The sequence below is a fragment of the Gopherus evgoodei genome, chromosome 14, assembly GCF_007399415.2.
Source record: "Gopherus evgoodei ecotype Sinaloan lineage chromosome 14, rGopEvg1_v1.p, whole genome shotgun sequence".
NCBI lineage: Eukaryota > Metazoa > Chordata > Testudines > Testudinidae > Gopherus > Gopherus evgoodei.
The window spans coordinates 30,326,687-30,350,470 of record NC_044335.1 but is presented as its reverse complement, the minus strand read 5'-3'; the positions used below and the strand labels follow the sequence as shown (position 1 = coordinate 30,350,470).

Below are 23,784 nucleotides of genomic sequence, written 5' to 3'. Positions count from 1 at the left end.
AGTGCAAGCCTGATGCCATGGAGTTGCCAGCAGCTGAAACTGAACAGCTCATTGAAAGTTCCTGTGATAGATTCTTGCAAGGAAGAGATGCTCAACTTTCTCTCCTGAAGTTTGGCTCACTGTCACAAGAATGAATATCCTGCACCTTCAAACTCATGGTGCCATTCGCAAGCCTGTACGTGAGGGAAGCTGGATTCAGCGCTTGTGTCCATCAAGTCTCAGGGTTGATCAACTGTGGATGTCACAACCGGAGATTAGATGTGAAATTTCTACCATGCAACACAGCTTCCTGAAGTCTGGTGGCAACACGCAAGCCCATGTGTCACATTAGAGAGCATTAAATAATGTACTTCATGTGTAAATTCCTTGGTTGCTATGATGTCATCTGGGGGCCCTGGAGACAAAGTCTCAAAACAGGGTTATGCTGGCAAAAAGTTTAGGAACCCGTGTTAACATAATCTAGTTACTGTTTGGGGCTTTGTGTACAGAGACCTTAGCCTGCCTAGTATATCATGGTAAACATGCCAGTAAAAATCATTTGAACTTTTTATTAAAGATAAAGGACAAACAGTTACAGTATTTGGAATGTAAAGCATTAAGTAAGCCTTTTATTTTAACAACATCCTTTCCCCCTTAAGCTGGAGAGTTTTTAGAAGGAAAACATCCTTGTTTGACAGTCTCTTAAATGGTATCAGATGGTAATAACTGTCCTTTTGGGGAAAAAAGAAGTTAGTTGTGATGAGCTGGAGCTGTTAATGTTGTTAAAGTCCAATCCCATTTCATCCCAGCTGGTGTCTGGGATTCAGTGGAGTGGTACAGGTGGCGAAGTCATTAGGGTCCCTCTTTCTGGTCTAGTCTGGTCAGAACATCTCTCAGGATCAGGACGCTGACGGCACAGGGTCACAGGAGATGGTGAAGCTCCTCCAGTAGCTTCTGAGAGTTCTCCCTGTATCTCCCCCAGCCCAAAGTGTCTTTCTTCAAAGACCAAAAAAAAGGGAGTGGTGGGTGGAATATCATGTCCTCATGGTTTAATTCACCAATTCAGCCTAATATGCAACACACTAATTTCAATTAATTAACTTCTGGCTCCACATCATTTGTTTTTAAATCATCATAATTCCAACAGTCCTTGGATTATATCAATTGTGGCCTTTTTGGTGTAGACTAATTTCGGTTGTCTGGTTCTACTGCATGTGTTTACAACGTTCTTTATTGAAAATAACTTGACTGACTTTCCATGGTCAATTCCTAAAATAGGAAAAGTTAGAGACAACTGTCACACCAAGGCCCCCATTCTACTTAACACCTTGGGGCACTACTGGCATAAAAATGAGCGTAGAAGTTGACCAAGCAGGGGCTCTCTGCTACCCCAAGCAAGAACAAATGTATTGCACATGCAAGGAAAGGTAGAAGGGAAGCTAGGAATGGCTATATGGAATCAAACCATCAGGCGATGCCATCGCCAGCCTTGGGCAGTTTGGGTCCTGCTACATCAAAATGAAACTCTTGCAGTGCATCAGGCCACCATGATAGAGGTGGGGACAGGCTCCCCAGGGAGCCCTGGAAGATCATCTCCTCTGTTGATGCAGAAGGATCAGGGTTCTTTAACTCATGACTCTCACAGAGTGGCAGGTGTTGCTGGATCTGCCCATGGCCTGTTCATTCAGGAGCAAGGCTTTTCACTATTAAAAACGGAACCATCATGGTTACTTTAAAAGAATGGGGCCATTAGAAATCCAACCTCCCCCACTTTTAGAGGAGTTACATGTCCATTCAGCCTCTCCCTTGTACTGAGGGGCTGGAGTATTCTATATCTCACTCTGAACAAAATCGGTGTCTTTCCCTGGCTTTGGTCCTATCTCCCCACCCCACACTACCCCTGCCCTATCAATGAGCTGGCTGCCTCATGCTGCATGGATTCCTGCTGACTGCCTCATTATCTCCTAACAAGAAGGTTCATGCAGCGGTTAGAAAGAGATGGGTCACATTAGACATTGAAGGCAGGGAAGGAGGAAGGGTTTTTCAGAGCAGAGGCAGACAAAACACTTAGGGAGTCAGTCAAGTGTCACCCCTTGGGGTTAGAAGGGTTTCTAATCCCCAGCACAAAGTCCCTCCTTCCCCATATCACAGGCCCCAGAAAACTACAGAAATTTAATCAGCTTCCAGGTGACATCCACCAAGCCAGCCTCCTAAGGGACATCATCACTCACAGGGTTCCAACCAGCACAAGCGCTAGATGTAAGAGAATGTGTGATGCGAATTTTTTTATGACACAAATGAACTCATTTTATGACACTTCACAGATCCTTCCATGTTGGTTTCCCTCCCACTGCCAGATGTACAGTTCATTTGTCCAACAGCCAAGCATGGAACTGAAAACCTGTTATTTGGAATAGAGGTTGCCCATGAACTATTCCCCATCTGCGAGCTCTGGGTGTTCAAGCCTGTGCCCAAGTGATCCCCTGGGACCAGCAGTAAAATTTCAGGCTAATCAGAGAACAAATCTGCAATTTATGGAGTAAGAGAAGTCACTGCTAGTAATTAGCTTCTGTTCTCATGTTGCTACAGCCAGGTAGTTCAGTTTCCTTCTTTTCTTAAGCAGGAAGCACTGTAAACTCTGCATATGGTCGAGACTTTAAACAGCCTCAGAACATTCAACACAGCCGCAAATGAAACAGCAAAAGTCACAGGCTGCAGGCTCTTCCTTCTCAGAGATTTCTGCTTTCCAAACTGGCAACTCATTCTGGTATAACACTTTGAGCTGGTTTAACAAATGTAGCAGTAACCCTGATTCACACAATACAGAAGGCAAGAGTGCAAGGGGATCTAGCAGAAGGATATCTTACATAACAGTGGAAATTCCGTTTTGCACTTTTCCACCCCCACTTAAAAATATTTCCCACAGAACAAAAAGGTCCACAGAATGCAAATCCAAGCGGATTTATTAACTTCAATAACCTGGACTTGTAGTGAAGTGGAGTCACGTGTTGTCTAGAAAGACCTGTCCCAGAACTGAAAGTTTGGAGGTAAAGGGCTGATTAGGGCAGCTCAGGAGAGGGATTCTCCTTTTGGTGTTCTTCTCCGGGTTCATTTCCCCCTTGCTGCTCTCTGAGGAAACATCTGCAGAGGCTGTCTGGCTTTCCCTCTCACTATGGTCTGCAGTTCTTTTGAACGTGGACTTTTTGCTTTTCTTCAGAAAGAAAAACTCTCTCATTAAGTCTTCCACTTCCCACTGCTCTTCCTTCTGTTTCCTACAACAGTGCAGGGCAGCAGGGTCTATGGGGTGAGCTTCGGTATTGAAGATGTATCCTCCAGCACCAAGGATGCATTCCCCATAAGGCATGGGCACCACATCAAAGGCTGACCCATCGTTGTGAATGAAGTTATCTGGGTCAAAGAGCAGATACAAGTATTTCACTGTTTCAGCCAAGAAGAAGGATTCCATGCGATTATCCAGGCGGTGATCCCTCAGGTCTTTGATCTGTAAGAGAGCAGATCAAGTGGATTACATCTATCTTGAACCAAGAACCTCACGGAGTGCTCCTAGATGTCAAACTTGGGAAAACAGTCAGCTTGGAATTCATCCCTACAGCTAAAGCAATACATGCAATCGCCAGTCCACTGCCGATCCTTACCCAGAGGAGTTGCCATTTGGCTTGATGGTGCACAACATTTAATTACTTTAACAGTTTATTTTTAGCTGTTTTATCAAGCTGAACTGTCTAGCAGTTGAGCAAGTGACTGGGAATCAGGAGAGAGGAGTTCTATGCTAAGGATTTCCTATGTCACCTATCCACCATTTCTTACCCACCATTTCCCAAACTATAAAATGGGGACTTATCTAGGTCAGAGTTGTGAGGTTGAATTCTCAGTGTTTGTGCATTAACGATTCATTGCAACAGTGTAAGATCCTTGAATGGCAGGTGTTAGAGAAGTGGAAAGAAGTCACTTGTACAGGCTCAGTTGTATCTGATCAGCACAGGCCCATGTTGGGGCAATGAAGACCTGCACCATTCCAGCAGATCGCTGAGACGTGCCTTCCCCTACAGGTCCATAGTATGCAGTGGGAACATACCCTGGCCCTGCCTTCTCCCCAACCCCTTGCACCCACAGAGGCACTAAGAGGAAGCACTCCCTGTGCTGAGGCTTTTTGTGCCATCCCCAGCTTTGGGTACCCACACAGTAGCAGGGCACAATATGGGCCTAACTCCCTTACTGCTCTGGCAGTGGAGTTACTCCCTGAAGTTACAAAATTGAGTTTTACAAGAAACTGTTTGATTTGTCTTTAAAAAACAAGAAAACTTCCCCTCTCCTCAAGCGATCAGCCAGCCTACAAACATCACCCTCTTTGGCAAATGATCAAGAGACCAACACTTGCTGGTTGAAAACTGATTTTCAGCAGACACTTACTGTTGCAAATCCACACTCCACCTTACTGATTCTCTCTATGGACTCCACAGCATCTCTCCCCAGTTCTAAGAGGGTAGGATCTTGTGTGGCACGGTACAGATACATGGCACTCTCGATCAGCTCTGCAAAATCCAGCAACAAAGACCTTGTTACAGTGCATAGAAGACACCACTGCAATTTGCATAGATTCACCAATATAATTTAAGAGGATCAGATCAGTTAGCCGTATATATTGCCTCTGGCTCACACCATAGGCACCCATCTTCCCAGAGGACAAACCAAATCTGAAATTAAATAGTCTGAACTGAAACGACAGGTTAACTATGCATTCCCTACCTCACATTTGGGGGGATGGGAATGAAATGAAGTTAAAAAATATTTTAAAATTAAAAGCTGCCCTAAAAAAAAATCTCAATTTAGAAAATTGCTTTTAGACTGCAATTCCGCTTCAGAAATTTCAGCCCTATAAAAACAAGTTGTACATTAATTTTATAAACTACTGAAAGATAGGGTTTCCTGGTGTTTAGATACAGTGATGAGCAATATGGAAACACCCACAGCACCTTTCAGGTGCACTCTCTCTTTTCCTTACTCTAGAAACATTGCTACTGTGATGCTATAATACATGCTAAGAAAATGAGCTCTGCTGAGTAAAAAAGTCCAGTTTACATGCCACAAGAATGTTGTTATGCTGCTGTAACAGCTGTTCAGGGAATTCAAATTAACAAACCCATTTGCAGACCTACATGATGCAGGTGCACAAGTAAACAAAAGTAGAACCAGGTGTGTTGTAAGAAAAAGGGAAAGGGAAACCAATGGTTGTGGAACAGAAAAGGACAAAGGAACAAGGGAGAAATGTTATTTTCCAGTTTCAGAGAGTATCTTACATCACAGGATTATTTATGTGTGTTACTCAACTGCAATACAGTTAATGCACTTCATTCAGCAAAACTAGGCTGGTCTGTTTATAGTCAATTTCACTTTCTAGTTATACTAGTACAGAATTCATGTGTGCAAGTGAACATTCACATTAAAAAGCCTTTTACTGACAGACTTTGAGAACACTTAATACTACACCTGATTCATCTTTTTCAACAGCACAAATCCTACATTTTGAACCGAATCCATTTGACAGGGCCCTTTTCAGAAGTGGCACAATGGTTAAGCTCCTTTAAAATCTACCTAGAGTGAAAGTCAGACTCTACAATGTGTGTCTTGCCGGAAATGGAAAATGGGAGTGCCCTGGGAATGAAGTTACTATTGCACTAGCGTAGAGCTTGCAGGTTAAGAGGTTAGGTAACAATTACTACACCAGAGTAAAAGCAGGGCTCAGTATCAACATGTTTGTTATTTGTTGCTTCTGTTTACCAGGTCTAAGGGGGTATCCTTCTCTCTTCTCCACAGTATAGCCCTGGGGAATGTTGTAAAACTCAGGGAGCCCACCAAACTGTTTCCAAACAGTGTAATAATTGAGGAATGTTCGCATGCCATTATTGATGTCCCCTATCAGACTCTGGAGAAAGAAAAAACACCCAGTGAAGCAACATTCATTTGGGAAAGAACAAATTACACAGGACTTAGCTACCAAAAAAGAAAAAAGAAAAAAACTCTTCTACAGTCATTAAATGAGACGTCAATAGACTGCTTCCAGAGTTTGAATAATATAACTAGTCATATTCAGACAGGGTATCTTAAGAATAACTGGAGCTAAAGAGGAAGCAGGTGACACTTTTCTGTTGGATCCTATTCCACGTGATCTCTGAAGTCGTACCAAGTTTTCTAATCCATTCTGACTGACGTGGGCCTCAGAGTACTCATTCTAGAGCTTCCCTGACTCAGCTACAGGACACTGTTCCTTTCATTTCAGCCACAGAAGGGCTCCTACTGTGTAGTCAACTACAGGACACTAGGGAATGGGAACTACTCAAACAATTCTCATAGCAAGAAAAACTCAAACATGAAATGTATTTAGGAAGAGATGGGGAAGGGATTTGGCCTCTTTTCATAGCCCCCCTCCCCCAACATAAGAACAACTGCACTAGGAAAGCAGGTTACAACATGGCTGTCCTCGTTCACACTTAATATATGGCTCTGTATGTAGCACTGCTGGAGTCTAATTCTGCTCTGCCAAAGACTGCAGGAGGTGAAGTCCATCTACATTACGGAGCAGAGCCAGGTTTTAACCAGGACAGAAGATAAAGTTACCATCATATGCCCTGGCACAGTATTGTGGTGCAGATGGATTCAAGACAGGGAGGAACAAGATTAGCGTATGTTATTTCTCTTCCTACCTGTAAGCCTGGCCAGTAGGCCTCCAGGGACTGAAAGACAGGCATGGACACTGTCCCTTTGTACATCTGAACCCACAGGTACCAGTCATCAAATTTTGTGTAGTTCCTAATGGCTTTGTTATATTCTAAAAAGAAGCAGAGAAGAATAATTTAACACAACTCAGTTTTTAAATAGCAAAAGAGAAGCCCCCTTTCCACTGTGGTTTAGTCAAATTAACACTAAGAACATTCATGCCTCCTAGAGCACTGTCATACAGAACACTCACAAATCTGACAAGGTCTTATTGGTAACAAAAACCATCACTACAGGAAACAGTCTAGAAAGGAGTTTTGTCCTCTTGCTAAAAGAGAGAGTCTAACAGACCAAATGTTGGAAAAAGAAATTTAGCTCCAAAAAGACACAGGGAATAGCCTGGCTCAACTGAGATCAATGGGAGGCCAGAATTTCACCTCCAGAGCTGAAGATGTCTCAGAAGTGAGTCTCACCATGGAGATGCTTAAGGTCACATTTCCAGGGGCCTCTTTGTGCACATACAGCTATTTGCAGGTGCACTTAAGGAGACATTCTTGGGACAATCTGGTGAAAAAAGGCCCAGTCAGCCAGGGAAAAAAAAGCTCTCACCTAGGAACATGGACATCAGCTCTTCATCATGCAGCAGAATGGCTCCTTTAACAAGGTATTCAAAGTAGGAATCTACTCCTGCCCCGATGCCAGCATCTTGGGCTACCCATTTGGCAGTTACCACATCAATATGGTTACCCACCTGTGGGAAAAGGAAGATTTTAAAGACAAGCCAAAGCTTGCCTGTCGATATTAGATTCCGAGGACTATCTTCTCTTTCTATAGTGGTTTTCAAAGAAACAGATTCCAAAACACTTGGCAAACTTTATGAAATACAGACACATACAGCAATAAAACATTGGCATTGCTGTCCTGATTTTATTATGAATTTGCCACCTTCAAGTTGAATTAACTGTTTTCTGCATTTCACAACTACACCTGGTTTGTCAATAGGCAGACATGAACAATGCTATGGGAATCATTACTGTGCATTTTTAATTTGCAACATTGGTGCCTCATTAGTATAAAGTTTTACCTAGGATTTTATGAATTACAATGCCATAAAGTGCAGCTTTGTTAGATATTATCTGACCGGAACTCTAGGACTACAGAATAGAGTAACTGCATTTTTCTGAAATTCCAAAGGTTTTGAGCTAGAAAACTCTTTAGATACAAGGGGAAAAAAAAAAAAAACAAAAAAACCCCAAAACTTATTTATGGCACTCGAGTTCTACAGCATGGCATTGTGGAGCTGGGAGAGACCATAACTACAGGCTTAAAGATTTTTCTGTGTTACAGTGCATGTGCGGAAACATTTGTAGTTGTTCATAATTTTTTCCATTAAATTTGCCAAGTTCTTTATTGAGGTCTAGCCACATGTGGAGACGGACATTTTTAAGCTTCAGAAATGTCCAAGTTTTGTGTACAAAATGTAAGCGTCAAGAGAAAATATTTATATTTTAAGTATGGGAAAAATTGTGTTCCAACCCTCCTCTCCAAAGCCTAAACCATAAACATCTGAATTGACTGGTCTCATTTAAAAAAATAAAAATCACCCTTCAGAGACTAAGCTTGGAGTTGCGGCGCTAAAGCAGCATTTTAAGGAGGCTGTGAGTCAGTAATGACAGGGGATAAAAAAGAAAGCTGAGTTATAAAAACTATAAAACTGTGAAAACCACAACATATTTGCCCGCCAGCCTCTTCTGGGTGGAATACAAGAACTGCATAATGTATCTGAGGTGGATATGTCTTTAACTGAAGTTATGGGTATTCTGAGATAGTACCAGAATATGTGCCACCTACTGCATGATTACTGGTATTGCAGTTATACTCATGTAGTACACCTCTACCTCGATAACATGCTGTCCTCGGGAGTCAAAAAATCTTATTGCGTTATATAGAACTTGCTTTGATCCACCAGAGTGCGCAGCCCGCGCCTCCGGAGCACTGCTTTACCGCGTTATACCCAAATTCATGTTATAATCGGGTGGTGTTATATCAAGGTAGAAGTGTACTATAAAGGGATCACTAATTTAAAGCTAACATGTCCTCTATCTATCCTGGCTTACCTAGTATCATACACTGTTTACAAAAAGGATGTAAGCATAATATGAAGGACATTTCCCCCTACTCACCAATCCAATATCTGAGCGATTTTTCCACAAGGCCTTAAGGGCTTTTCTGGCCACATCCTCAAACACCTGGTCACCCGTAAGATGGCTTAACGTGGCAAATTCCATTATGAATGTACCGATACCAGCAGTACAGGTAACAGAGGTCTCTCCAGGGTTTACTCCATGCAGCAAGTTCACTGTCCCATATGGCATCCCAGTTGGGGTCTGAAAAGCTGAAACACATCACAATCGTGATTCACGGGAGAATGTTTGGCATCCATCACCAGACAACATTTAAACAGGCTGACTATTACTGCCTGTACCTCTCATTCAAGCATTGATGCCAGCAAGAGACCAGGATTTGGAGTAGTCCCAACAAGTGCACTGAAATAAATGGGAGATGGCACCATAGCCCAGTATAGGGGAGAGAGGGAGAACCCAAAAGGCTAGACAAGAAATGCTGGACATCAGTTATGGAGACCTATCACTTAGCATTCAATGTTTGAGGGTACACCTGCCTCACTGCACAAGTGGGATGATCTCTGTGAGGATGCAAACGTTGAACAGTTGCCTCATTAACTGAGCGCAGTGCAACCTGTGCCCCGGATGAGGCACATAAAAACAACACAACTCTCGTACTCGGACTGTGTATCCTAATGGAAGCCCACAAATCGGGAAGAATTGAGTGTGCACATCTTCTGGCTCTAGAGACCATCACTTAACCACCTGAATGTTCTTTTAACTTTTTTTGCTTGGAGTAACTAATATTCATGATGGTATATGCTCATGTGACTGATAACGCCACGGTTTGGGTGTTTCCTACAGGCATTACATATAACTAATGCTGTCATTTCAGAAGAACAGACACCTCCTATAATATTTTGTCTCAAGTGACCCAGAGTCCTGCATTCTGCTTCCAAAAACCATCCCACAGCTGCTTTGGAAGGATGTATTTGGATATATTTGAGTCTAGGCTCATTCCCCAGACTTCAACAACACTGACAAATATGGCTGTTTAATACAGCTAGTTAGGCTTCCCCTATGATTCCAGTGATCTGGGGATTATTTTAGATGCTGAAGTGATGCCACTTGTATTACTCCTGGCCAGTTAACGCAGCATCTACTACGCAGAAGAGTGCAGAGAGAAGTTAGATACCCAGCTCTGGAAAGGTTCTCACCTGGCAGGAGTTTACGAGCAGCTTCTTCCGCCATCCTCAGAAGAGGTCCTGAGCAGGGCCATCCTGCTTCCACTTCAACACCAGCCTTCTTAGACAGCAAGTGAGCAGACAGGAGACCACCAACCACTGGAACAGTGCAAAGCGAGGGGCTCAACAGCAAGTACAGGGAGGAATGAACTGATACTTATGCAATCAAAGGCTGCTGATTTGGGGGTTTTGTGGGCAAAACTAGGAAGTTGTGGGTGGGAAGGGAAAGACAGATGGCTCATCTGTAGTGTCTAAAAAGGTGCTAATCAAAGATACTTTGCAGGGAAAAAAAATTGTAGTCTTGCTTCTTAGTAAACTGTCAAAAAGAACTGGAAGCACTTCTACTTCATTGTATTAGAAAACAGCAGATCTTGCCTATGCCCATTTATCTGTACTACTCTATAGACAATTGAAGAACTACTGGAATTATGACATCAGGAGAATAAAGTTTGAGCAACTGAAAAGGAAAAGGGAGGGTGGGGTTGTTTTGTATTTTAAATGAGTTTAGAAATGTGCAAGCATAGGTCAAAAACTATTAACGTGTAAAATATTTTAGCAGAAACTGTCCCAGGGTGCAGAAACTAGCAGAGCAGTGCTGGGTAGGAGAATGAGAATAAGCATGGTACAGTTTTCTTCCCTGAAAGTATCATTTAGGTGGAGGGAATTGAAGGGGTAAAACACACAAGCAGCACTAAAGGCAGAGGTCCTCATGATATTTTTCAAGAGAAAGAGGACTCTAATCATCGTTTCTTAAATAGACTAATTCCAGAACATCGTCTGCCTCAAGGGACACAAACTTATTCCAGAAGCAAGAGCAGATTTGACGTGTAACATTATGACTTCAGTATGAAACCTCTCGTTCTGAAACTCAAACCTAACCTTGAACAAGAACACAGACTGTAGTAGGTATAGGTGAGGTGAGCAAAGCCCATAGGTAAGCGGAGAACATGAAGACCTGGGAGATGGGTCGGAAATAGGAGGAAGCGGAGGCTATAATGGCAGAGAGAAAGGAGGGTCAGGGCAAAACTGGGAGGCAAGATCAAATAAGTATCTTAGATGTCTATATACAAATGCGAGAAGTATGGGTAATAAGCAGGAAGAACTGGAAGTGCTAATAAATAAATACAACTATGACATTGTTGGCATCACCGAAACTTGATGAGATAATACACGATTGGTATGTTGGTATGGATGGGTACAGCTTGCCCAGGAAGGATAGACAGGGGAAAAAGGGAGGAGGTGTTGCCTTATATATTAAAAATGTATATATTTGGACTGAGGTGGAGATGGACATAGGAGACAGAAGTGTTGAGAGTCTCTGGGTTAGGCTAAAAGGGATAAAAAACAAGGTGATGTCATGCTAGGAGTCTACTATAGGCCACCTAACGAGGTGGAAGAGGTGGATGAGGCTTTTTTAAACAACAAAATCATTCAAAGCCCAACATTTGGTAATGATGGGAGACCAAACTATCCAGATATATGTTGGGAAAATAACACAGCAGGATACAGACTATCCAATAAGTTCTTGGACGGCACTGCAGACAACTTTTTATTTCAGAAGGTTGAAAAAGCTACTGGGGGGAAGCTGTTCCAGATTTGACTTTAACAAATAGGGAGGAACTCATTGAGAATTTGAAAGTGGATGGCAGCTTTGGTGAAAGTGATCATGAAATCATAGAGTTCACAATTCTAAGGAAGGGTAGAAGGGAGGACAGCAAAATAGAGAGACAATGGATTTCAGGAAGGTGGATTTTGGTAAGCTCAGAGAGCTGACTGGTAAGGTCCCATGGAAATCAAGAATGAGGGGAAAAACAACTGAGGAGAGTTGGAAATATTTCAAAGGGACACTATTAAGGGCCCAAAAGCAAGCTATTCCGCTGGGTAGGAAAGATAGAAAATGTGAGACCACCTTGGCTTAACCATGAGATCTTGCATGATACAAAAAAAATGGAAACTAGGACAAATTACAAAGGATGAATATAGGCAAACAACACAGGAATGCAGGGGCAAGATTAGAAAGGCAAAGGCACAAAATTAGCTCAAACTAGCTACCGGAATGAAGGGAAACAAGATGACTTTTAACCAATACATTAGAAGCAAGAGGAAGACCAAGGACAGGGTAGGCCCACTGCTCAGGTGAGGCGGGAGAAACAGTAATAGGAAACTTGGAAATGGTAGAGATACTTAATAACGTCTTTGTTTCTGTCTTCACCAAGAAGTCTGAAGGAATGTCTAATATAGTGAATGCTAATGGGAAGGGGGTAGGTTTAGATTAGAAGATAAAATAAAAAAAGAACAAGTTAAAAATCACCTACAAAAGTTAGATGCCTGCAAGTCACCAGGGCCTGATGAAATGCATCCTAGAATACCCAAGGAGCTAATAGAGGAGGTATCGGAGCCATTAGCTATTATCTTTGGAAAATCATGGGAGACTGGAGAGATTCCAAAAGACTGGAAAAGGGCAAATATAGTGCCCATCTATAAAAAGGGAAATAAAAACAACCCAGGAAACTACAGACTAGTTAGTTTAACTTCTGTGCCAGGGAAGATAATGGAGCAAGTAATTAAGAAAATCATCTGCAAACACTTGGAAGGTGGTAAGGTGATAGGGAATAGCCAGCATGGATTTGTAAAGAACAAATCATGTCAAACCAGTCTGATAGCTTTCTTTGATAGTATAACAAGTCTTGTGGATAAGGGAGAAGCGATGGATGTGGTATACCTAGACTTTAGTAAGGCATTTGATACCGTCTTGCAAGATATTCTTATCAATAAACTAGCCAAATACAACTTAGATGGGCTACTATAAGGTGGGTGCATAACTGGCTAGATAACCACACTCAGAGAGTAGTTATTAATGGTTCCCAATCCTCCTGGAAAGGCATATCAAGTGAGGTTCCGCAGGGCTCTGTTTTGGGACCGGCTCTGTTCAATATCTTCATCAACAACTTAGATATTGGCATAGAAAGTACACTTATTAAGTTTGCAGATGATACCAAACTCAGAGGAATTGCAACTGCTTTGGAGGATAGGGTCATAATTCAAAATGATCTGGACAAATTGGAGAAGTGGTCTGAGGTAAACAGGATGAAGTTTAATAAAGACAAATGCAAAGTGCTCCACTTAGGAAGGAACAATCAGTTTCACACATACAGAATGGGAAGAGTGTCTAGGAAGGAGTACAGCTGAAAGGAATCGAGGGTTTATAGTGGACCACAAGCTAAATATGAGTCAACAGTGTGATGCTGTTGCAAAAAAAGCAAACGTGATTCTGGGATGCATTAACAGGTGTGTTGTGAGCAAGACACAAGAAGTTGTTCTTCCACTCTACTCTGCGCTGGTCAGGCCTCAATTGGAGTAGTGTGCCCAGTTCTGGGCACCGCATTTCAAGAAAGATGGAGAAATTGGAGAGGGTCCAGAGAAGAGCAACAAAAATGATTAAAGGTCTAGAGAACATGACCTCTGAAGGAAGGCTGAAAGAACTGGGTTTGTTTAGTTTAGAAAAGAGAAAACTGAGATAGGACATGATAGCAGTTTTCAGGTATCTAAAAAGGTGTCATGAGGAGGAGGGAGAAAACTTGTTCTATGCTTAGAGGCTAAGATGAACAAGAAAGCAATGGGCTCAAATTGCATGAAGGGAGATTTAGGTTGGACATTAGGAAAAAGTTCCTAACTGTCAGAGTGGTTAAACACTGGAATAAACTGCCTAGGGAGATTGTGGAATCTCCATCTCTGGAGATATTTAAGAGTAGGTTAGATAAATGTCTATCCAGGATGGTCTAGACAGTATTTGGTCCTGCCATGAGGGCAGGGGACTGGACTCGATGACCTCTCAAGGTCCCTTCCAGACCTAGAATCTATAGTTTACATCTGGAACCATTCAAAAAGGGGGCTGGGAGGTAATGCACAATGAAGGAAAAATACACCTCCCTTCCTTGTTTAGTCTGTATGCAGCAGAATTCAATTCCCACTGTTGTTCTGCATTACCTTTCTGCATTATATATAAATTATGAATTCAGAGACTGATTATGACACACAAACGACTTCCAAGTTAAGCCCTACTCCAGCACCCAGCTCACCTCGGATATTGGTTTCAAAGACAGATGCATTTACATCGATATCAAAATCCACCCCCTCCTGCAGCACATTGACAATCCTCTGGAACTCTGAAACATTTCCCAAAATCTGGAAAAGAAATCAGGACAAATGAGAGGGAGGCTCATGAGGCAGCAAATGACTACGCTCAGGAAAACATAGGATCAGTGATAAAGAACACATGACATAGACTCCTCAGCAGCTTTACTGTAGGTTTAGATGCTGTTTTAAACCTTTTTCACTTGGCCCTAGCTACAGAGGCAGCAGGTTTGTATAATTTTTGGTGTTGCCAAACAGGTCCAAGTCCCACCCCCGCGGCTCTGGGAGGAAGTCTGGGTGCAGGCTCTGGGCTGGGGAAGGGGTTTGGGGTGCAGGCTTTGAGAGGGAGTTGGGTGCAGGCTCTGGGCTGGGACAGGGAGTCTGAGAGCAGGAGGAGGTGCGGGAGTATGTTTGAGGTGCTGGGCTGGGGATGAGGAGTTTGGGCTGCATCAGGCAGGCTTCTCCAGGGCTTGGGGCCAGAGAAGACTCCATCCAGCCCTCTCCTTGCCAGCAGCAGGGAGCTCCAGGGGAGGCGGGGGCCTGCCCAGCCCAACATTCACCCAAGCCCCCCCCCCCCCCCAAGTTGCTGCTCAGGAGGTCCAGCTAGACCAGCCTTCCCACCCCCCTTGGAGATGACTTGGAGTTGCCTGCTGTGTATGTGTGGGGGCGGGGAAACAGCCATGCGCCTCCTCTCCTCCTTTGGCACAGCTCTCTTGTAGCTGGCAATGGCCGGTGAGGGAGCACAGCGCGGAGCTGCAGGGGGCAGCCACCTGCTGCCCAGGGCAGGTAGGGACGCTCAAGGGAGGTGTGCGGGGGTAGCAGGCGGGGCCGGGAGACAGGCCCGGCCCCAAACATTAGTGGAGCCAGGCTCCCTGGGCCCTGAATTTGCTGGAGTCCAGGAACCATAGGCCCATACAACTCGCTGCCTGTGACTAGCTGGGAGCACAAGCTGCTGACTCATGAAATGGAGGTTATGGAAGACACTAAGAAAATGATTCCTACTTGACTTCAAAACTTTTCCCCCTCATTCTGGGTCCTTATGCCACACAGGAACTCCTCACTTCAAGTCGTCCTAGTTAACGTTTTGATGTTAAATTGCTGATCAGTTAGGGAACACGTTCGTTTAAAGTTGTGAAATGCTCCCTTCTAATGTCATTTGGCAGCAACCTGTTTTGTTCGCTGCTTGCAGGAAGAGCAGCCCGTTGTAGCTAGTTGGTGGGTGGTTGAAACCAGGGTGGACCAGCAGCCCCCCCATCAGCTCCCCACTCCCCTAAGTTCCCTGTGCAGCAGCTGTCCCTCCTTGCACTGCCATGTACTGCTCCTGCCCTCTGCCTTGGAGCTGCTCCCAGAGACTCCTGCTTGCTGTACAGGGGGAGGGGGGGAAGAAAGGGGCTAATGTCAGCGTGTTTCCCCTTCCCCCCGTTCCTGCACCCTGCTTCCATAGAGCAGGGGGGACACACGACAGAGGGAGGGGGCTTCAAGGCAGTAGCTGCCAGTCTCAGGTCTCAGCGAGCTGATTTAAATAACAAAGAAGTGTTCATAAGCCTGGGGTCAGCTACTTAAAGGGGAAATGCACATTTTTTCTCTCATACCAGGGTGTGCGTCTCTGTTTGCCCTCCCTCCTTTCCTGCTGCCTTGTAGAGTGTTGTAAGAGTTAACACTTGAGGGCTCAGTCAACTACTAGTTCATTTAGCAGTAAGGCATTCCCTGGGAAATATCCCACCCTCTGACTCCACCTCAACCAAGCTTCACAATCATCATCACCATGTACCAGTATTGTTTGTTTAAAACTTATACTGCCTGTGTGTGTGTGTATATATATATAGTCTTTTGTCTGGTGAAAGACATTTCCCTGGAACTTAACCCCCTCATTTACATTAATTCTTATGAGGCAATTGGATTAGCTTAACATCGTTTCGCTTAAAGTCACATTTTTCAGGAACATAACTACAACATTAAGTGAGGCGTTCCTGTATTTAGAAGGTGTTGGAGGCTGGGAACTCCAGGCACCTGCATCTCAGTGAAGTCAATGCAGGCTCTCCCTCACTCAGTTAATAAGTTACTCTCTCAAGTAGGTGAAGAGCACCTGAGAAGAGCAGAGGTAAATCTAGCCTCTAATGCAGTATGTTTAAGCAGGGCAGAAAGTAACATTGTACAAAATAAAACAGAGGGAAATTAACCAGAAAAGGCCGTAATTGAGTGAGGTACTTACTAGCAGAGTGTCCAAAGCATCAATCAATGTTAGAGAAAAACTGAAAGAGAACAGAAGGCAGTGTGAGGAAATGCCAGTGAGATAAGTAGCAGCCAAGCTGACAGACAGGAACAAATATAACACTTGGATATTGAACAGCAAAAAACAAACAAAAAGTCTAACTGCAACTCCAGCTACTGAGAGGCAACGGTGTGAGCCAACCTGAGACCCCCTAAGCTGTGCATAGAGAAGATTGGGAATTCTACCCACATGGCATCTATCGGTTTGAGATAGGCATGAAATCACCCTGCTGAATCTGTCAGAGCACAACCACTGCCATTAATACCATCAACACAAAATTATGACTCTACTGCAGGGCCAGGCAACAGGTGGAGCTAAGAACAAAATTATACTTTATTCCAACAGCAATACCTGCAGCCTTAGTGGGAAAATACTTCCCAATAAGATTTCTTGACATGATCATCTTATTATTTTTACTTACAGAGTCGTTTTAGCCATGCTGGTCCCAGGATTTTAGAGAAACAATAAAATATATTCCCTTACCCCCCACCCCTGCCTCTCATCTTTTCTTATACAGTTCTCTTTTACTGGCAGGTGCCTGGCTTGCGTGATCCAATTGATTTTCTCCTTCTTCAACTTATACGATTCAAGTTAATGCAGTTTGAGACTCCACTTTTACCAAATGGCTTGGCACAGTTACAGCGGAGACCATGAGTGTGCCCTACAGAGACATCAGAGCTAAAGATGAAGGTCTTTTTCCATTCTTAAGTCTAGTGAGAGGTTAGGAAACATCTACACCCCGGACACAGCAGACGAACATTAACCCCCTCCGGTACCTTCCCCAGGTGTCCTGTCCATCACACGTCAGAGGCCGCAGCTCATCATAGGGAAAAGCGTTTTCCAAGTAATTGTTGTAGGCGTGGTAAAACATGGCCTTGACTCGCTCCCTGCGGACAGAGGGGACACTGGAGCCCTGACATCCCCACCGATCGATCGGCACGCGAGGAGCTTGTTCCTGGCTCTGCCGAACGGGCCCTCGGGTCCCCCTGCTAACCGGCCCCCCCGCCCGGTTCGCTGCGCGCTGGCCGGGCCGGCAGCGGTGTGGCCGCACTGCCGGGACCGCTCGGCAGCAGCGCGTCGGGGCTGCGGTTAGCAACGGCTGGGAGAGGCGCGCGGGCGGAGCCGGGTCTCTGCTACGCGCCCAGCTGCGCGGCCCCTTCCACAAGCCTGGGCGGGACGCGCCTACCGCCCCGAGGGGGGGCCGGACTGAGCCCCGTCCGGGGTGAGCCGCTGCCGGCCGCGGGGAGTGAGGTGGGGCGAACCGAGCTGCCCCGAGCCTCACCGGTAGTGGGCGGTGTCTATCTCGCGCCCCGCCGCCGCCCTCTCCCCGGCGCCCGGCAGGTGCAGGGCCCAGAGGCAGCACAGCAGGTACCAGGAGCGGAGCATCGGAGGGGGCAGCGGAACCCAACAGCCTCAGTCCCGGCCGCGCCGGCGCTTCCGCGTGCCGCCCCTCCTGCGCGCGCATCTGTCCCACTCCTCGCCCCCCCCTACGCTAGGCCTTATTGCGCCTGCGCACAAAAGTACCTTCCACTTCCGGCTTCTCGCGCTACCGGGCGTAGTCCCTGCTCCGCGGAATCTGTCGTGTCTGAGGACGAGGCTGCGGTTTCCCCTTCCGGGGCATAGGGCAGCCCGTGGAGCTGTTGCCGGTTTAGGGACTTAGGGGTTTGTCTACATCACAAAGTTGCAGCGCTGGTGAGGGGGTTACAGCGCTGCAACGTAGGAGGTGTACACATCTGCAGGGCATCACCAGCGCTGCAACTCCCTGTCTGCAGCGCTGGCCGTACTCCCGTTGAAACTCGGGTGTAGAGGATCCAGCGCTGGTAATCAAGTGTAGACACTTACCAGCGCTTTTCTTGACCTCCGTGGAATAAGCAGGTATCCCAGCATACCTGAGGATACCTCTCTGGTAATCAAGCAGGTCTCCTTCCCCGCGGTTTGCTCCAGTGTTCTCCGAATCCCCCCCCAAGCGGGTCTCCTCCGCGGTTTGCAGGGGGGTTCGGGGAACGCGAGAGCAAACCGCAGGGAAGCAGGTCTCCTTCCCCGCGGTTTGCTCTCGCGTTCCCCGAACCACCGTGCAAGCAGATCTCCTTCCCCGCGGTTTGCTCTCGCGTTCCCCGAGCCCCCGTGCAAGCAGGTCTCCTTCCCCGCGGTTTGCTCTCGCGTTCCCCGAACCCCCGTGCAAGCAGGTCTCCTTCCCCGCGGTTTGCAGGGGGGTTCGGGGAACGCGAGAGCAAACCGCGGGGAAGGAGATCTGCTTGCACGGGGGTTCGGGGAACACTGGAGCAACCCGGGGAAGGAGACCTGCTTCCCCGCGCTTTGCTCTCGCGTTCCCCGAACCCCCCTTGAAGCCGCCCAACAGCGCTGCAGTGTGGCCACATCTAACACCACTTGCAGCGCTGGTTGCTGTAAGTGTGGCCACTCTGCAGCGCTGGCCCTATACAGCTGTACTAATACAGCTGTAACAACCAGCGCTGCAAAATTGTAGATGTAGACGTTTGGTTCCCCTGGAGGGGAAATAGGTGTCACAGCTACTGGCCCGTTACAGCCACGCTCAGAGCCGCAGTCACACAACCAAACCCGCCCCACGGTCTTCTCACCGCCTTCCCCGGCGCACCCCAGGGCTGTGGATGAGAGGAAGGATTTTAACCCCCCGCCTGTCAACTTCCGGTTGAACCAGTTGCTTAATTCCCCGCCCATTCATGTCGCACTTTAGGAGTCTTTGTATGTAGTTTTTATTATTCGAGATAAGCCAACTGCAGTGCCCTATGGTTTTGCTGCTTTCCGTGATGCTGCTTCAAACTGACTCAAATGTGTTTGCAAAGTTGATGAAAAGATCAAATAACTTTCCGGGGGTGCTTCCAGACCAGTGAGTGGTGGTGTCACTGCTCAGAATAGCTGCCACTGGAGCTCCTTTGTCTGGAGACTTCCATCCATCACACAAGCATGCACTGAGTGACTGTGTATTAAGCAACCCTGGTTCAGTCTTCTGATTCTAGGCACCTGCTTGTTGTATCACATCTCCACTCTGGCCTTCTCCAGCCTTGTTTATACCTGGCAAGATGAACACAATGCCCTCCAGTCCTGAATTTTCCTAAACCATGTGCTCTGCAATGTCCAGCCCTTTCCTGGACAATTCAGAGAGAGACTAAGGGTGGTTTGTTCCTTTAAAGATATATTACTCAGCAGCTTGTTGGTGTTACTAAGCATAACCCTACGTAACTCGGGAGGGTGGAAGGCCACAAGAGTATGGAGCCTTCCTGGTTTTAGGCCTCAGCAGACAAGAGTCCCTCCATGTTTGAACTTTAATCGACCTAAAAGGCCAGGTGTAACAGCCGTTATCAGTTGCAACTGTTCTAACTGGTCTAAAGCAGAAATAATGAGGCCTGTGCACCTTTAGCAGAAGGACAAGATAACTTGCAGAAGGAAAACTTACTAACGAGCTGCTGCGGCCAAGATTACTTAATGCACCTGTGCTTACGTAATTGCTACAGGGGGAGGAAGGAGGAGGAGGGAGGGGAAACGGGGGATTGCTAGTCAGTGAGAAAAGTTCTCATGGATATAAAGGAACAGACTGCTTGTTTTAGGTGTGCTTGATCTGAGTCAATCTCCCTGCACCGCTCTGAGATCTCAAATAAACTTGGTTTACTTCTCCACCCTGGTGTGTTTATTGGCGTGGCACAGCAGGCGACGGACCCCCCCGCTGTTGCTTGGCCTCAGGCAGTTATCTGCCGGCAACAAGCTTGTCACATTAGCTGGAGTTAACGTTCAATTTACATCAAGCACAGCACTGGGATGGTTTAGATTAAAAGTAAAACAAGTTTATTAACAAGAGGTGATAAGATTTTAAGTGAGTTCAAGTATAAAGTGTAGAGTTAGAAATGGTTACAAGCAAATTAAAGTGAAAAATGCTTTCTAGAGGCTAAGACCTGACAAAACAAGCTACAGCCTTTGTTCAAGGGAGTTTCCTTACCAATGTATGCTCCACAAAGATAGCTGACCAGGCCCTTTGGTCAGGATCTCCCATAAAGTCCGAATGGTTCCTTTGTTGTTTCAAGTGAAAGATAACTTGCAATTCTTTACTCATTTCTTTATAGTCCAGTGAGCCTTTGAAATGGCTTCTTCTGAAGATTACCCCTCAAAGTAAAGTTCATTTGAGCTGTGAGGAAGGAGACATGGAGTGGTGAAGGAAGTTTCATACGGGTTTCTCCCCCTACTGCTGTTTGACTAAAATGCAAAGTGATCTGTTTCCTGAAACATCCTCCCCTTGTTGACTTGATGGTCCTTTTTACTTTCAGTGTAAATTGTATTCCTATTGTCTCTAAGGCCTGGTTAACTCTAGAAAAGTAGGTTGTCTTAACTACATTGCCCACTCCTCTCTCCTAAATTCTCAAGAAACTTAATTGAGAGCCTAACAGCAGCTCCCAGCACATGTCCTGGCAGCAAACTTTGGGTAAAGAGCTGCTCAGCTTTTTTTTCTGAGCACCAGCTGGGCTTGTGGGGGAAGGGGGCAGAAAGTGTGAGTTTCCTTTTTTGAGTCCTTGTTTTAGTGCCCCTGTGCCTCAGAAACACACCTGTCTCTGCCTTCTTCCCACCCTATGAAACCACTCTCCTTGGTCCAATCCCTGAGGGAAATGTGTTTCCTTCTTCAGGTACCTTCAGCCTTACCTCCTTCCAGCCGGCCCCCAGGAACTCAGCCTACCTCCCTCTCCATGCTCCCGTGTTCCCATGAAGACTCTTCATCTCCAAATATCTATCCTTCATTCCATGCCTCTCAGTAATACACTCTCCACCCAAAATCTCTCTTAGGCCTCTATTGCCCCTGAACTGCCCCCTCTGCAAAACCAATTCACCCCTCCCCATGTCAATTAAAGTCATTCACTAAGGCACTACAACCCTCCCAGAATCTACTGCATTGGGGACACCTCCACCCCACCAGTCAATTGCTCCTTCCCCCTGGCCTTTCTTTGGGGGCCCTCTGCTGCCCTTCTTCCTAGTGAACCCTCTTATGGGAGCCCCAACTTGTTGTGCACAGGCTGCTATGCTCTCCTGGGAAGGCTCCAGTGCAGCACCTTGTGCTCTCAATGGAGCAGCAACTCAGAGGCTATTTGACTCATCGCTCCTCGATTCCCTCCTCTAAAACTCCTTTGGTTTTCTTACAGCCCCAACTCCCAGAGTCATGTGACGTCATGAGAATCTTAGCTTTGGTGTAAAACAAATTGTAAGTTTCTAATCCTTGTGATTGCAGAGAAAAGCTTTGAAAATGTGAGCTACTCCACCTCCAAAGGGAAAGTAAGTGGAGCTACATGTTTATTTTTAAAATCTCATGATTTTAAAAGGGGGAAACACATTTTCAATTCATAATCACATACAAATACACATTTTCTTATTAAAACAGCCCTGACTGATGGTTAGTGGTGCTGCTGGGCAGTGACAAAGCTAGCTGGATCATGAAGCAATGTAGCTTTTGGAGGGCAAGCTCCCTCCAGATCAAGTGATGCTCTGTAGCTAGCTTTTCACCACCGTTCACTCCATCTTGTTTGAGTTCATCTCTAGGCAGCTGCCTCTCACCCAAGAGTGGAGCCTAGATTGGAGCCAGGATAGCTGGGTGATGGCACTATGCATGTCAAAAGTGAATCTTTCTTTTCTTTTCTATTAATTGCCACAGCATGCAGCTCATGAACTCAGGAAGACACAGCCTCTGCCCTGCCCAGAAGAGCTCAATCTAAGAACAGGAGACAGAACAGTTATTTGAGGTTGTACAGTCTCATGATTTCCTCCTGTAGATCTTGAATAGGACAGGGGAAAGCATGGTGCCTCTGGAGGCTCACAGGTGAATGATCTGCTGGTAGTAGACCAGTGCTTCATCACTCTGAATGCAGCCTGCAAAGAAGGATTGGTAGCATCTCAGCGCATTCTCCTCCAGGACTGAAGCTGACAGTCCCATGGAGGGACTGAGTGTCATGCAAATGTGTGGGGATAGGAGGAGGTCACTGATGCCATTTCTGGTCCATGACCTGTCTGGGAGCTGGATTGGGAAGATTCCAGTATATTGGGGATGGGCAGGTATTGTTGGAGATGTCTCTTCCCTTCCCTGACCTTTCAGATTTTCTCCTTCCAAGTGCTTTGCCTCCCTTCACTCCAAACTGAGCCCTTGGAAGATGCCCAGTTCCCACAGGGATATGCTTCAACCAAGCTGGAGGCTGATGGCTGGTGCTGAGCTATTGCTGATGTGCTGCTGCCAGCATCCCCCCCTGGCAGCACATTTTAAATCCTGACCCACCCTGGTTTTGAATGATTGGCAGTTACCCAATGTTCCCACCGTCACTCTTGGTATGGTCCATTAATCTGTTCCCCCATGCTGACTGTGAGCTCTCCCTTCCAGTATGGGCATTTATTAACAGTGGCTCGTCTCTCTTCACTGTGTCCCCGTGTCTCAGAGGGTTTGATTGGTCCATAATAGCTCACGTTCTCTCTCTAAAGCAGTTATTCCTGGAAGTGAACGCACACGCACATGGTGAAGGAGTGCAGGCCAGGCACATGCTCAGGAAGGGATGGGAGGAAGGTGAAGGCATTTGGCAATCTAGGTCTTGGCCTGCCAGTGCTGTGCTCTGTAGAAACCAGATGAAAACAAAGTCAGGATGGGCTCTACCCTGACATCTCGCGATGAATGGTGGTGAGTGTGGAAAAGAACTTCAGGGGCTGGTCTTGTTTGCATAGGCACACCCACCCCACCTAGCATGAGCCCTCAGCTGCCCAAATGGTCACTTTGGCTGCTGTGGGATCCCCAGTTACTCTGTTATTGGGGCAGGAAGAATGAAGTGTTGTTACCCTGATTATGTGAATCAAGGTCAGTGGAACTGTTTTATGACAGAGGGACTCACCATCAACTAAGTACCACTCTCTAGACAAGGGACATGGATTCCAAAACACAGTGAATTGAGAGAGGTTGGAGAGAAGTATTTGTGTCTGGTGGCATAGGATCCCCTTTGAAGGGCTGAGACACTAATTACACCACCACTGTTGAATAGCAGAGCTAATTTTGATTCTATTAAGGATCTAGTTATAGGTTGCTATGCTGAATTTACTTTGGGTCAATGGTGCACCAGCACTGGGGCTCCTCTACTACAAATGGAAATCATGAAGAGTTGAAATCACTAAAGTGCTGAGATTGCTGAGTGCTGTGTTGATTAGTGGGGGAGCCTAAAGATATATTGCTAAGCAGCTGGCAGAGCTAAGCAGTTTGTGGGCCAGTTGGAGTGGCCCATGGGATGGTGAGTGGAGTGGAGTGGAGTGGAGC

General features: G+C 45.9%; 1 protein-coding gene across 3 annotated transcripts; it reads right to left on the bottom strand.

The window, feature by feature from the left end:
• Positions 1-533: 533 nt before the first annotated feature.
• Positions 534-17,934, bottom strand: LOC115635011 (ER degradation-enhancing alpha-mannosidase-like protein 2). Of its 3 annotated transcripts, none has more exons than XM_030533193.1 (11): positions 17,770-17,934; positions 17,264-17,374; positions 16,428-16,467; positions 14,161-14,266; positions 10,055-10,180; positions 8,898-9,109; positions 7,324-7,465; positions 6,702-6,826; positions 5,779-5,923; positions 4,411-4,532; positions 534-3,481 (listed from the first exon to the last, which is right to left on the bottom strand). In XM_030533193.1, exons 1-11 carry the CDS (start codon positions 17,871-17,873, stop codon positions 2,981-2,983), a joined length of 1,734 nt encoding a protein of 577 aa, XP_030389053.1. In that variant the 5' UTR covers positions 17,874-17,934; the 3' UTR covers positions 534-2,980. The 3 variants fall into 3 exon arrangements, with proteins under 3 accessions (XP_030389053.1, XP_030389054.1, XP_030389055.1); XM_030533194.1 differs by having other exon boundaries at positions 17,860-17,929; XM_030533195.1 differs by lacking the exons at positions 14,161-14,266; positions 16,428-16,467; positions 17,770-17,934 and having other exon boundaries at positions 17,264-17,368.
• Between the last annotated feature and the right edge of the window lie 5,850 nt (positions 17,935-23,784).